Source organism: Cydia pomonella, chromosome 1 (genome assembly GCF_033807575.1).
Source record: "Cydia pomonella isolate Wapato2018A chromosome 1, ilCydPomo1, whole genome shotgun sequence".
Taxonomy (NCBI): domain Eukaryota; kingdom Metazoa; phylum Arthropoda; class Insecta; order Lepidoptera; family Tortricidae; genus Cydia; species Cydia pomonella.
In genome coordinates, this window is record NC_084703.1 from 23,019,231 (window position 1) to 23,032,432 (window position 13,202).

The 13,202-nt window shown below is 36.0% G+C and overlaps 1 protein-coding gene across 3 annotated transcripts in view; it reads left to right on the forward strand.

Annotated features, from left to right (window-relative positions):
• Nucleotides 1–1,655: 1,655 nt before the first annotated feature.
• Nucleotides 1,656–13,202, forward strand: part of LOC133527363 (proton-coupled amino acid transporter-like protein CG1139) — a 61,359-nt gene continuing 49,812 nt past the window's right edge. For 2 of the 3 annotated variants that reach the window (XM_061864340.1, XM_061864332.1), the window contains exon 1: nucleotides 1,739–1,875. Coding sequence is in view for 1 of the 3 variants with exons in the window: in XM_061864326.1 (XP_061720310.1) it covers nucleotides 1,671–1,875 (205 nt within the window). In the remaining 2 variants the exon portion in view is untranslated. Of the gene's footprint in view, nucleotides 1,876–13,202 lie in introns of all 3 variants that reach the window. The other variant, XM_061864326.1, reaches the window with a different exon arrangement.

Sequence of the window (13,202 nt, forward strand, 5' to 3'; positions counted from 1 at the left end):
GGATTGCCTTACACGACAGCCATGAACATATTTTCTGTAGGTAAGTACCTAAGAACACACGGCCGAACCTTCTTAGCGCAGTCCGTACCATGTTTGTCGGTATATTAGTACAAATCCAATGCGTTTATTTGTCGTCCTAATTTTTAGGATAAGATAATGACTTGAATTTTGACAACCCTAAATAGCCGAAAGGGATAGTACCATATGAATCGCTGTCAAACTTCGGTTTTGAAGAAAGTTTTTTTTCTGTACGGTAGTACCTACTATTACTTTTTCTGTGCCGCTGTAAAAGAAGAGCTACTGATGCTTTTCAGACAGCGCAGACCGCCGTGGCCCTGAGATCCTTGAGTAGTGATGTACGCGTTCTTTAGTGAGGCACCAAGGGAATGATAGTGTACACATCTTTTATTGTAATTTAAAAATGAACTATAACAAATACATCCGGTTTTTTTTTTTATAATTCTATAACTAATGGTAAGCGTTCAGACTAATTACCATACTTATTTTCGATGCATAACTTGGTTTTCCCAGGGTAGTTTGTTCAAAAGTGCCAGGGTACTGAGGTTTCTACCCTTTGTATTTTTAGGATTATTAGGATTCGGATTAGTAGGTGTTGGCTATACTCAAACACACCCAAGCAGTACCCAACATATCGGTAGAAAAAGGTGCGTAATTCAAATTTTAATTATATTTATTTTAATTTGTTAATGCAGGTATGCATGCTCACTCATATTTTATGTGATCTTGTATTTTCTCTATTTACCTAAGTGAAATGTTAAATTTCTTTTGAGAAAATAAATTTCTTTAACCACAAACTGCTCTGGCTTTGCTAATATGATTGTGATCGTGTCGTGCAACGTACATTTTATAAACTCCTAAGTTCACATGATTGAATAAGTAATTGAAATAAATATTAGGTGCTCATTCGGAAGGTATTACATCAGCTATAACTGGTCTGAGCTGCTTCATTGTAAGATCAGGCATCTTATTATTTGACTCCCATTAAGGCCTAATTAGAGTTAAAGACCCCCTGACCTAACGTACAATAATGGTCACTTTCCTACAAATATACATTGTATTGTGGGTGATTTCGGGGTCGTGGAGCAAGAGAACAAGACACCTCAGAATTCAAAGATGAGTCTAATGATGTTGCTCATTATTTATTATCACCAATAATTATGATTATTTTTCAGATGACAAGTAGAAAACAACATGTTTGCATACAGTTTGGTCACCCTACTTAATGTGACGTCTTGTCGATTTCCATACAGCGTATTTCAAAAGTCATAGGGTGTCAATTTTACTTGAAAAATAATAAAAATCAACTAATTATCTTTCAATCAAATACTACCGTATGATAATGTAAATCATTTATAGATTCAGAAAAGTGGTTCTGGATCACGACCCAGAAATCACCCTGTATATGCCAGACGATTCTTCTTTACTGTCTATCTTTAAGGAAACCTCTAGCGTCTATTGGACTACGTCCTATGGATAAGATAAAACAAGCAAAAGAGAGTTAGCAGGACGGAACGACTGACAACTATAGGTGAGACAACTATAGTTCACTATGGAACCAGAGATTAAAACAGTTCAAGACCCTCTGATTTGAGCGTCATTGTTGAGCCCACTTAGTGATTCTGGTTCGTATGCATTGTTTGGCAAGCAATATGAACAGAGCATGCACCTTGCGCTGCAGTGCAGCAACGAAGTCTGAGTGCAGCGCGCGCGCTCGCCACGCGCCTCGCGTCTCGTCGCCGTACTCGCCGTGCTCGAGCAAACAGACACAGTCCATCTCCGGCGGTCGGCCAGGCTACGCATGCAACACCGCCGACATCTCCGCGGCCGCCACTACACAAACCACGTTACAAAAAGGTCAGTCATGCGAATATCTAAAACATCACTATCATGTTTATACTACATACTTATTAGGAAGCTATGTGTACATGCGTGTACAAACCGCTTTTGCGATTAGTGCTATTCCGTGAAGTACAATCACATGAAAACTATAAACCTGTTTAAGTCAAGTGTTTTAACAATAACTTAAGTATCTTTATAAAAAAATCTCCAATTGATTAATTAAACATATACGGACAGCTACCCAATCGTATTAATATAGCAATAGATACTAAAAATAGTTAAAATGTAAAGTTATAATGGCAATAAAAGGCAGTCTATTCAAAACATTAACCTTAATGACAATTTTAAGATCCGATCAAATAAAAACTAATAGGTAAATATTTGACTGGAAGTAGATTAAGAAGGCGTATGGCTTCAGAATACCTAGGTAGGTTATTGAAATGTTATAAATTCGAAATTACTCGATCTCCTCCTCTTTTTGAATTCTAAATTCTAATGGACCACAAGGACCGCTTTAGCAACCAAGTCGGCGTAAGTACTAGTTTTTACGACAGCAACTACCATATGACCCAATGCAACCCAGAGGGGAACTAAGCCTTTTAAGAATAGTCCGGTTTCCTAGCGATGTTTTGGAACATTAGTAGTGTCACCTATAAAAAAATCGTAAAACTGGTAGATTGCACAACCGCCATCACCAATAAAATTTATGTACGAGTAACAATAACAGGAAGGTGCCTAGTAAGTCTTTTTTCATTCAGGGCCATTGTAAAGGTCTGTCATTATTTCTGCAATTGAGAATTTCTGCAATCTGGATATTTAGACACCAGAGGAACTGCGCACAACTTTGTGCCTGCTGTGTGCAATTTTTCATTTCTTTCTTTGCCTTAATTTTTCTTTACTATTCAACCATCGGAAAAATACAACATTCCAATGAAACGCCGAATTTGCAGCGAATTTGTAGCAAGAAATGCATGCTCGAGAGTTGGCGTCGCCCACTGGACTTACAGCGCAACTTTAAAATTCGATTCAAGACGTAGTTTTTTTTTTAATACTACGACGGTGGCAAACAAGCATACGGCCCACCTGGTGGTAAGCAGTCTCCGTAGCCTATGGACGCCTCGCACCCTCGTTGAGCTCTGGCAACCTTACTCACCGGCAGGAACACAGCACTATGGGTAGGGTCTGTCTAGTGTCATTTGGCTGCGGTTTTCTGTAAGGTGGAGGTACTTCTCCAGTTGGGCTCTGCTCTAGATCTGGAATGACATCCGCTGTGATGTGCCCTACCACACAAAGGTAGATGACATTCACAATGTCCATACCTCTCTTTTGGACGTAGTTTAAGGACATGCCCGGGTCCAAGCTTCATTGTTTGTGGTTGTGCAATCAAATAGACTCAGACCAAGACAAGTCTGCAACAATTTTTACAGCACACGCAGTGCAAGTGTTATTTTTTAAACGTCAAACTTCTATGAAATTATTACGTATAAATAACTCTTGCACTGCGTATGCTGTCAAAATCATTTCAGATTTATCTTGGCCTAACTCAACTTTGCTTTTGGCAAACACTAATGACTAAAATTTTGCTATGTCAAAATTTACTCTTCTTTACAATAAAGTATCAGAAAAAAATCCTCTTAAAGATACCAAGACTGAGAAGACATTTAAAAACGGCCACTGTTACTGTACCCATTTGTGTGACTCTGGATTATTTGAAATTCATTGTGAAAAGAGGTTGTACAGAATTTCTTCCAAATCTAATGAACACACTAAAGTTGTTTTATTTATAACAATATGCTAAATCAGTTGCTTCAATGTGAGTTCGCTTTCAGTTTCACTTTCACAATCAGTAAAATAAAATTATTCATAAAATTACTTCATTGTAGCCCATGATTAAAACCGTAGGTCTAAGATGGTCGGCTCTTTATCATTTACCACCGCTGCAGTGGCGGCATGGTTCCATTTTTATCGCTTGTCACTATGCCCGTCACTTTCAGGCTTACATACTTGTTAGAACGTGACAGACATGTTGACAAATGATAAAGAGCCGCCCATCTTAGGCCTACTGATTAAGTGAACAATCATGGCATTTCTACAATAAAATAGAATAGGAGGCAACATCAAATATATTTTTTTATAACGTGATTTTGGAGTTTGCAAATGATAAACCTAGAAGGAAGATTTTTTTATATTTACCTACTTAAGTAACTAAATTTTGTGTTACCTGCACCTCTCCGCCACTTATGCTAGCTACGCCATTGATAAACTTTCCACGGCTAAACTAGTAAATTGATTTTGAAGAATAGTCCGCACACAGTAGACTGGCGATCCATCCATAAAGGCTATTATGGTTATTATTTATAAAGATACAAAAGATAATTTTATTAAATATTATATACATGTTAGATAACTTAACTATATAAATAAAATGTAGTTAAAAATTCCGGCCAGGTGCATATCGGCCCACCCATTATGGTGGGTTGTGTAGGTACTTGGTGGTTTTTTATGGTACGAAAAATAAACATAAATATATCTTAATGGCATTTACGTCTTAGGCATTATTGAACAGGAAAGTGCTTGGAGAAAACCCAAATATCGCTCAATCAATCATGTTAAATAAATTCGTTTAGGTATGATTATTTTTACTAGATTAGTGAAAAAGTTAGAGGGCAGAAGAGTTGTTAGTTTTGTTTTTATATTATTAGTACCAAACCGTCCTACATGCTAATTCGTCAGTGAAAGATTGCAACTGAAGGCTATCGACAAGGAAATAAGGCAACGCTGGATTTTAAACAGGTTTTACTTCAAGTATCTAAAGGTGCCCCGGGGCTATGTACGCAAGTACTGTGTTTGAATACGTAGGTACTCAACTTGTTGTTTTTAGGGTTCCGTATCTCAAAAAGTCAAAACGGAACCTTTATAGTATCACTTTGTTGTCGGTCTGTCTGTCTGTCAAAACCCTTAATCACGGGAACGCGTAAAGGTATCGAGTTTAAATTAAAACCATATACTCAAGTCTACAAGTTTTTGAAGCTGCGGAAAAATAACACTTCTAAGTGAATATAACAAAAAGTTACGGCCGTTTAATTTCGTATATCAAACTATAATTGGGTACTTTTCATGTATGGGCTCCCAACTCAACTATAAGATTCGTTTCAATACGCTGTAGTCAACTATTAAAAAAATACCAATCACGTATAGTACGGTCAAATTAACTCAAATTTCACTAAAGTCAGGAACTAATTCTAAGGACTAATAAAATCACTACGGATTGTTTTGTATGGGCTAAAAATCGAACTTTATACAATCGTTACTAAATTCACCCCCCCGGAAAGGGGTGAAATCGGCTGAAAATAATGTAATGGTTATAACTAAGAAGAGAAAAAAGGTGTACTCGGTGTAATTTGGCGTACGTTTTACAACACTAATATCTAAATTCGCACGTGTTATTTATGTTAATTTAAGCTACGGAACAGGTAAAAAAAAATACAACATTAAAAAAAAACTATTTTGGCCATTGCGGGTCTGGGGAAAGTAATGTACTCGGTGCAAATTGAGTAAATAATTAGAAAAAATATCTAAATCCAATGTCAAATTCGCACCATGGTGCGACACCCGGAAAGTAGTTTTTCATGTTTTACTGTCGTTGTACTTCGGGGGAAATTTTAATACTATTGGAAATTGATGCAATCATATTCATTTGATTTTGTTTACATTCGCACTCCATAAAAAATTGGCATTTTTATACGGAACATGCAGTTTTGTAATCAAGTACCAAAAACGTAGACCAATAAATACACAGAAGCGACAAGCGCGTGATTAGTGGCAAGAGAAGGAACGCGCGTAGATGCACCGACGAAGCACGGCTCTTGAGGCACGAGTAGTGGCATGTACTGCAATAATAGTAGGGTTTCTGAGTATGCAGACAGACAGTCAACAAATTAAATACAGGTACGCTCAATGTTTGTTAAATTCGAAAAATCGCGTTTTTCCATATACTTACGAAAACGTTAGACTACTTAGTTCATTCAATGATTGTTTAAAACAATAGTTCCGTTTTAATGCCAGAAGAAAGATTTGTGCTCGTTGCCCGTCAAAAGTGTCAAACAAACTGTCTCGGAACAATCGCTGCGCGTAGGGTTTGAGATCCGGATATCCGAAATATCCGGATATCGGATCATAAGATCCGGATATTACGGATCCGTTAAATATGGTAATTGACCTATAACCGGAACAATTTTCTAATGAAATTTAAGAATAATTCCATACCATTTTGTCATTTAAATATAGTATTTTCATATATTTAATCAATTCAAATACTAACAGCACATCAATTTTGATAGGTACATACAGGTGTCACGCAGTAACTTTATACAATGAATGCGAATGTTGCTTAATGCAAACATTAGATCATTGGATATCCTGATGACTTGGGGCTATAGGCTCAAAAAAAAGCAACCTGAAGGCCAAGGCTAGGATAGTAGAGTAGGAAGGAGAGAAAATTGGTCTGATAATCAACCACTAGAATATCTCCATATGAATAGGGCTAAGATGGTCGGCTCTTTATCATTTGTCATGAAGGGCATAGTGACAAGTGATAAAAATAGAACCATGCTGCCACCGCAGATGGAAAAGAAAAGACCTACCTAAAGTAATCGGGAAGAGGAGATAGATGTTCGAATCCAAAATGCCCTAAGATGCTCAGCAGCGCTTCGCCGAGTTTTAGTGTCCAAGCTGATCAGTAGACTGTCCATGATTCAAGTCTATAAGACAATAATTAGATTTTGATGAATGACATCGGTAAGTATTACACTTGGACTCTGAATCAGAAAAAAAGAACAAGTTCTTAGTGAAGAAGACGAAATTCTGGCGGAATATTCTGGGACCTATCAGAGATGAAGATAGAGAAGATGAAAGCGTAGGAAAAATAGGGAGCTAGAGTAGCTAGTTGCGGCACCCAATATAATTAGCGAGATTATAGCCGCACGACTTCGCAGGCTTGGTCACTTGGAGTGGACGGGAGAGAATCGGGCTGTGAAAAGATATACCGCAGGAGCGATGTAGCCCTAAAACGCCCTCGGAGTATCCAACTAGCGTGGAGTGGTGCAGAATAGAGCAGAGTGACGTTGTTCTTGTATCAAAGGCCAAGATTCTTTTTGGGTCACTGATCCAGTGAAGTAAGTAAGTATTGCTTTCATAGTTAGTATTTCATGACGAATGAACACGAGGTGAGGCATTGGATGTATTTCCAACTATGCACCAGCTAATCCAGATATAAACCCTCCTTATTAAGTACGGTTTTAGAGATAACATTATGTTAGCTATTATAGTAATCAAGTAATCATTTAAAATTAGTTGGGGTGATATCATTGTATTAAAACATAGTTAAAAATGTTATTTCTGTGTTATCTAAATCAGTTTATTCGGATATTTATTTTGGTGGATATTCGAATACTTAGAATATCACAATATTCTAATTGCAAACCCTACATATAACTTCCCAGTAGGGACACAAATAGGTAATGTAAATAGTGCGAGGAGGATCTTGTTTAGGAAAAACCAGAGCGATCGAGTATATTCCTTCAACAGGATGCTCTCCTACAGCATATAAAAAGGGCTTAAGAGACCCACATTGGGACCAATTTACCTGAATAGCGACCCACAAATGCTAGATTCTTGCAACTAGGCTTGGCGAAAGAAAAATGATGGACCAGCGTACACCTCTGCAAGGAGCTATTGTCTTGCAAGTGCAAAGAACGCTGTACAGGGTGTGGGGGAGTAAAACATGGATATAAATACACTATGCTTTGCGCATGCGAAGGTGCATGCTCTGGGACAAAATAATACGTAAAAAAATAAATATTTTTGTTTAATTAGTTTGTAACTTTAATTAGCTAGATCCGGAGTAAATTACAATAAAACGATCTCAGTATTCTTAATTTTGATAATAATACTTTTATCGAAAATATTACTTTACTATAAATATCGTTCAGCAAGTTACCTTTACTTAAACATCATTTGCCTTGCAAATTGTATTGAAACAGCCATCCGACTCTTGGTGGTGTCATCCGGTATGGAACAAAAATAGTGTAATTTGCTTGTTTATAAACCGATTTTCAAAATTTTAATGGAATTTTATAGCTTATTAATATAGCATTCATATCTTGATACAATGTCTTCCTGTAAAGTTACTAGTAAAGTTGATGAAAACAAAAAACGGTTTTTTTTTTCGGGAATATTTAAATAAAACTTAAAATTTCTCGCAAACTATGGTATTTACAAGGTCAAATGTATAAACGATATTGTAGCGCATTTAATTTTGCTTTTTATGACACCCCACACAAGCTTACATGTGATATACCTACTTGCTGTGGTATACGCAATATTCTGAACACGGCACCGGCCATTTTGATGACGTCTGGTTTTTTAGTCAGAATAACATGCTTAACAACATACTAAAATATGATGCTGGTTTCATAGGCACCTTTTGGGCCCTATATGACCATAAGGGAAGCGACTTCATACCTACTCGTATAACATTTTTTTATACAGTCAAACACATTTGAATAAGTAGTCGATAAAACAGTCAAACACCGATAGATTATTAATATGTTGTAACATGACATCACTATTTTTGGTCTCACATAGACAATTTACGCACAAACCTGCATTTCATTTTTGGTCGCACTTTTGAAGTTTGACAGTCGTTCTTAATATCCTATTTCTATGTATCCGGATCCGAAAAATTGTCGGATATTGCAAACCCTAGCTGCGCGCTGCGCTATCTCCCCGCCCCGCGCGCCCCGCGCCACGTGCTGCCAACCACCTTCGCTTGCAGTTCGTTGCGATTAATTCTATTTACTTTTTGACAAACTTCCGGTGAAAAAAATCTATATTTTATTTAGTGCAAATGTAGTGTCTTTAGATAAGTACCGTTTTTAAAATTTTCACGTCTCTCTTAATTTCCCCCGAAGCACAATGTACAAAATAATTAAAAATACATGTTCCATAATTTGCCCAGGCGTGCAAAGTTAACTGAATGTTTATAATGCTTTAAAAAGCTTAACTTGAGATTGCACCAACCGACTGACTTATCCTCGAGCCGCAATCGAAAAAAAAATTTTTTTAGGGTATCATACATTGCACATCTTTTTAATTAAGATATACTATGCACCAAAGTGTTCTCTATACACTACTTAGCTTGAACCTAATAGCTTTTAATTTACTCCAAAATTACGGCACTTTATAGTTTATACCTAAAATTTAACGGTCTTCCGTACATAATAGAAACGGTGCAACTCGGGGGAATCAATCTAGTTGCGCCATCTAACAAATCCAAAAAAAGCACGACTACACGACTTACTTCCATACTTTTTCTTAACTTGACTATACTAGTACCGCTGCGCGGCCTTAGGAAAGACGAAACGGGCGCGGGGTCGCGGGGAGTCGCGCGTTTACCTATTTTGTACTACATTTTTGTCTACTGAGATACTAACAATTTTTTTTTATTATTTAGGTTTTGTAGTAAAAAATATATTATTTTAGATGACTCGCAGGAAAGGTATTGTATACAATTAGCAAACTTCGTTGCCTAAACACGGTACTCGACTGAAACGCTCTCTAAGCTATTATTCAGCTTGCTGAGTTGCTTAAAAAAGGTACGAGATTAATAAGCTTGATCACCATTGTATACAATACTATTTCTACGAGTCATCTAAAATAATACTTGATTTTACTATAAAACCTAAGTAATTAATGAGAATTGGTAAGTATCTCGGTAGACAAAAATGTAGTACAAAAGACATAAACGCGCGAAGTCCACCGTTTAGTCTTTTCTGTGGGAGCGCGGCGGCACGTAATTGTTATTTTTTTTTATAGTTGACTACAGCGTATCTAATAGTTAAGATACAAGTGCAAAAAATAGGAAATTCGTAACGAGTGGTGATAAATTAAAACACGAAGGGAGTATTTTAAATCGAACCGAGTTGCGAATTACCTATTCGCACATATATCGTACAATATTTTACAGTACATACTACCCTTTAAATTTTCGACATAGTTACATAATGTGCTAATTTACGCACTAGTGCGGAAAAGTAACACCATATGTACTGTAATAGTACATTACGATACAAGTGCGAAAAATAGGAAATTCGAAACGAGTGGCGATAAATTAAAACACGACCGAAGGGAGTGTTTTAAATCGACACGAGTTGCGAATTACCTATTCGCACATGTATCGTACAACGTTTTACAGTACATATGGCCCTTTAAATGTTCGACACAGTAACGTAATATGCTACTTCTCGCACTAGTGCTATAAAGTAGCCCCATATGTACTGTAAATTAATATTATAGTTGAGTTGGAAGCCCATACATGAAAAGTACGCAATTATAGTTAGGTATACGAAACCTCAATTCAACCATTACAGTCGACGAGTAGAAAAACGTACTCAAAAGAATCAAAATTTGTAGAGTACTAATAATTTGTAAAATTTTGGTATTTTTTTAATAATTTATCTTAATTTCAAATAATAATAAATAATAGTTTGAGGAGGAGTAAAAAAAATCTATACTTACCCAACATAAGTAATTTTAAGCACACACTTAACTAGATGACCATTAATAAAAAATTAATGGTATCAGTTGATCAAAGGTTTGTTTTGAGGGTCAATTGTCTTTAGATGGGACCCATTTCATTAAAGCAATTCATAAGTCAGAAATGATAAGTCAAGGTCTGACAATCGTACTCTTGAAATATGAAGACGTCTTTAAATATGGAAAACAAGACTATTGCGATTTTGTCGACGAAATACTTATTGCGTTTATGTATATAGGTGCTATATAAGTAGTTATTTGTTTTACAAGGGGGCAAAGTTGTTTAACCGCTCGTGCTAATAGTGGTAGCCGAGCAAACGAAAGCTTCTAACTTTCTTGAGCTTGTACATGTACTTTGCACACTATGAGCCGCATTATAGGTAGAATGGCGCGCATTAGTTCTTTTTCACGTCAGCAGCTGGAACAAGGGTAATTTGATGCTTAAAAACAGTGAGCAAAATCGCATTTTGCACACTGAGTGAGACAAAATAACATTCAAGTGACCTTCATATTTGAATGTCATTTCAACGCGCGGGGCCTAATACAAGTTCGAAGTATTTGGATTCTATTGTCTTTGTCCCCTTCACGTCATTAGCAAAAAGAAAGAGACAAAAAAGTGCATACGTAATTCAAAGATATATTGACGGTTTATAATAGACCCCTGAAATAAGTCAGACCGCATCGTTCCAAAACACCCTACGAGTCTTCATTCGTAATAATTAATTAATGAAATAAAAATTTAAAATTTAATAAAAATACCATATTTTACGTATTTTATTATACAATCAAAACAATATATTTATACAAATTTACGCAATTGTTACGCATAGTAAATAATTCTACTTTTAACGATCTCTACTATAGTTGACAAATAGTAGTATCCGCAATTCGGACCGTATCTTACAAAGTTTTTTTAACAAAAAAAACGATTGAACTGTCAATTGATGTTCGTTAATTCTTTATTTTCGTATCATTTTATTGAAATCTCTTTCGTTTTGTTTTATTGCGGTAAGTAAAGTTAATTGTTAGAATACCTTCAGAAAACATGAGTGAAATAGTGATGAAAACGGATTAGATTTTTTCAGGTTGTATTTTTTGATGGCTGACTGACGTGAAAATTTTTGTGTACTACACGAGATCAAAGTTATATACATCTCGTGCGCTTATGAGTCCCTTACTGCGCTCAAGATTCTAAATTAGAATCTTTCGCTTGTACGGGACTCAAAACAAGCACTCGAAGAAATATGAAACTTTGCTCTCTTGTTGTACAAATAACTATTGCATAATTTTCCTAATTTTTTGATAGTATATATTATTGTAGTGTTTGGTTTAGTTAAATTGATACACACGTACCTATTTTTTAAAGTAAATAGTTATATTTCTTTGGTTATAACTCTTAAACTAGTTTTTTAAATAAAGTATTAATGAATCACGGTGCATTTAATAACCTTTAGTTTGATGTAACACACGTGTATACATGTGATAGCTATAATCTACATTTTACATATTTTGGCAGTGGTTACCTGTATGACGTCATTATTAATACTCAAGCACTATATGTAGAGATGGTCTCCTGGTAGTTTTAGGATCTAGATTATATTACAAAAAATATACAAGATTCGCATATGCGATGAAAAATACCAATTAGGTTTATAAAACTTGAAGGCATATTTGTTCTGCCGTATACGAATTTTGGTCATTTTTTCTATTATATCGCCTCACAAATCTTCTTTAATATTGTAGTACATTGCTTTAACACCTATCTTTTGGTTTGGTTGTAAAAAACCCAAATAACTGAGTTTTTTTAAAGGACATTAATTTCTTTGTTTATAACTCTTAAACTATAGTACCTACCTATATTTTGGAACAAAGTGTGTAAACTAAATGTAGGTACATTTAATCTGCTTTCATTTGATATCCCATGCCACACGTGTATGAAGAATACAAAGTTTAGGGCATTATGCTGTAGTTATTTTAGAGGCGCGAATCATTTTGTTGACGTCATTCCGCCGAAGTAGATGGCCTACGCCGCTGTCTCCCGGCAGTTATCGGAGACCCAATTCCATGCTCAACCACACACTAAAAGTTGGTAGCGGTTCCCGACTCTGAACTCTGAACTATGTTCCCACTAGGGAGAGTACTAGATACTTCTTTGGATGTTAGGAGGCCTGTCCTTCCATCAGGTAAAAATGGCTGACCAGATTTCAAAAAAAATTGGCACACATCATTTAATTCAACTCCAATGTGCAATGGGGGTTGATTTTTTGTAAGTAAAGGCAAGGAGCAGTTTAAAGACTCAGAGCTAGGGTTCTTTGCTTGGAAGTCGCAGGCTGAGTTTAGTTGCCCAAAACAGTCAAGAGCATGTCTACTCGCAGCTATTACATCCCTTGGCTACCTTACTTACCTAAACCTGAAACACTTATTTACATTTGTGTATAAGTTCATAACAGTAGGTAGCCGACGTACCATCGTAAAAGAATCGTCACGTTGTCACGTTGATGCAACAATTTAACAATTTAAAACGAGACAAGACAATGACCACATTCGATTGCATGTGATATACGTATTAAGTATTTATTGTGAGGTAAATAATTGCACACCTTGCATAGTGTTAAGTGCCTTTGACGTGATACCTATTATTTAGGTAGTTAATGGATTGTAATATATCTATTTGTAACAGCTTAGAACCATTCATTATGTCTCTGTAATACAGTACCACAAATTACCCATTTTATAATACCAACCGA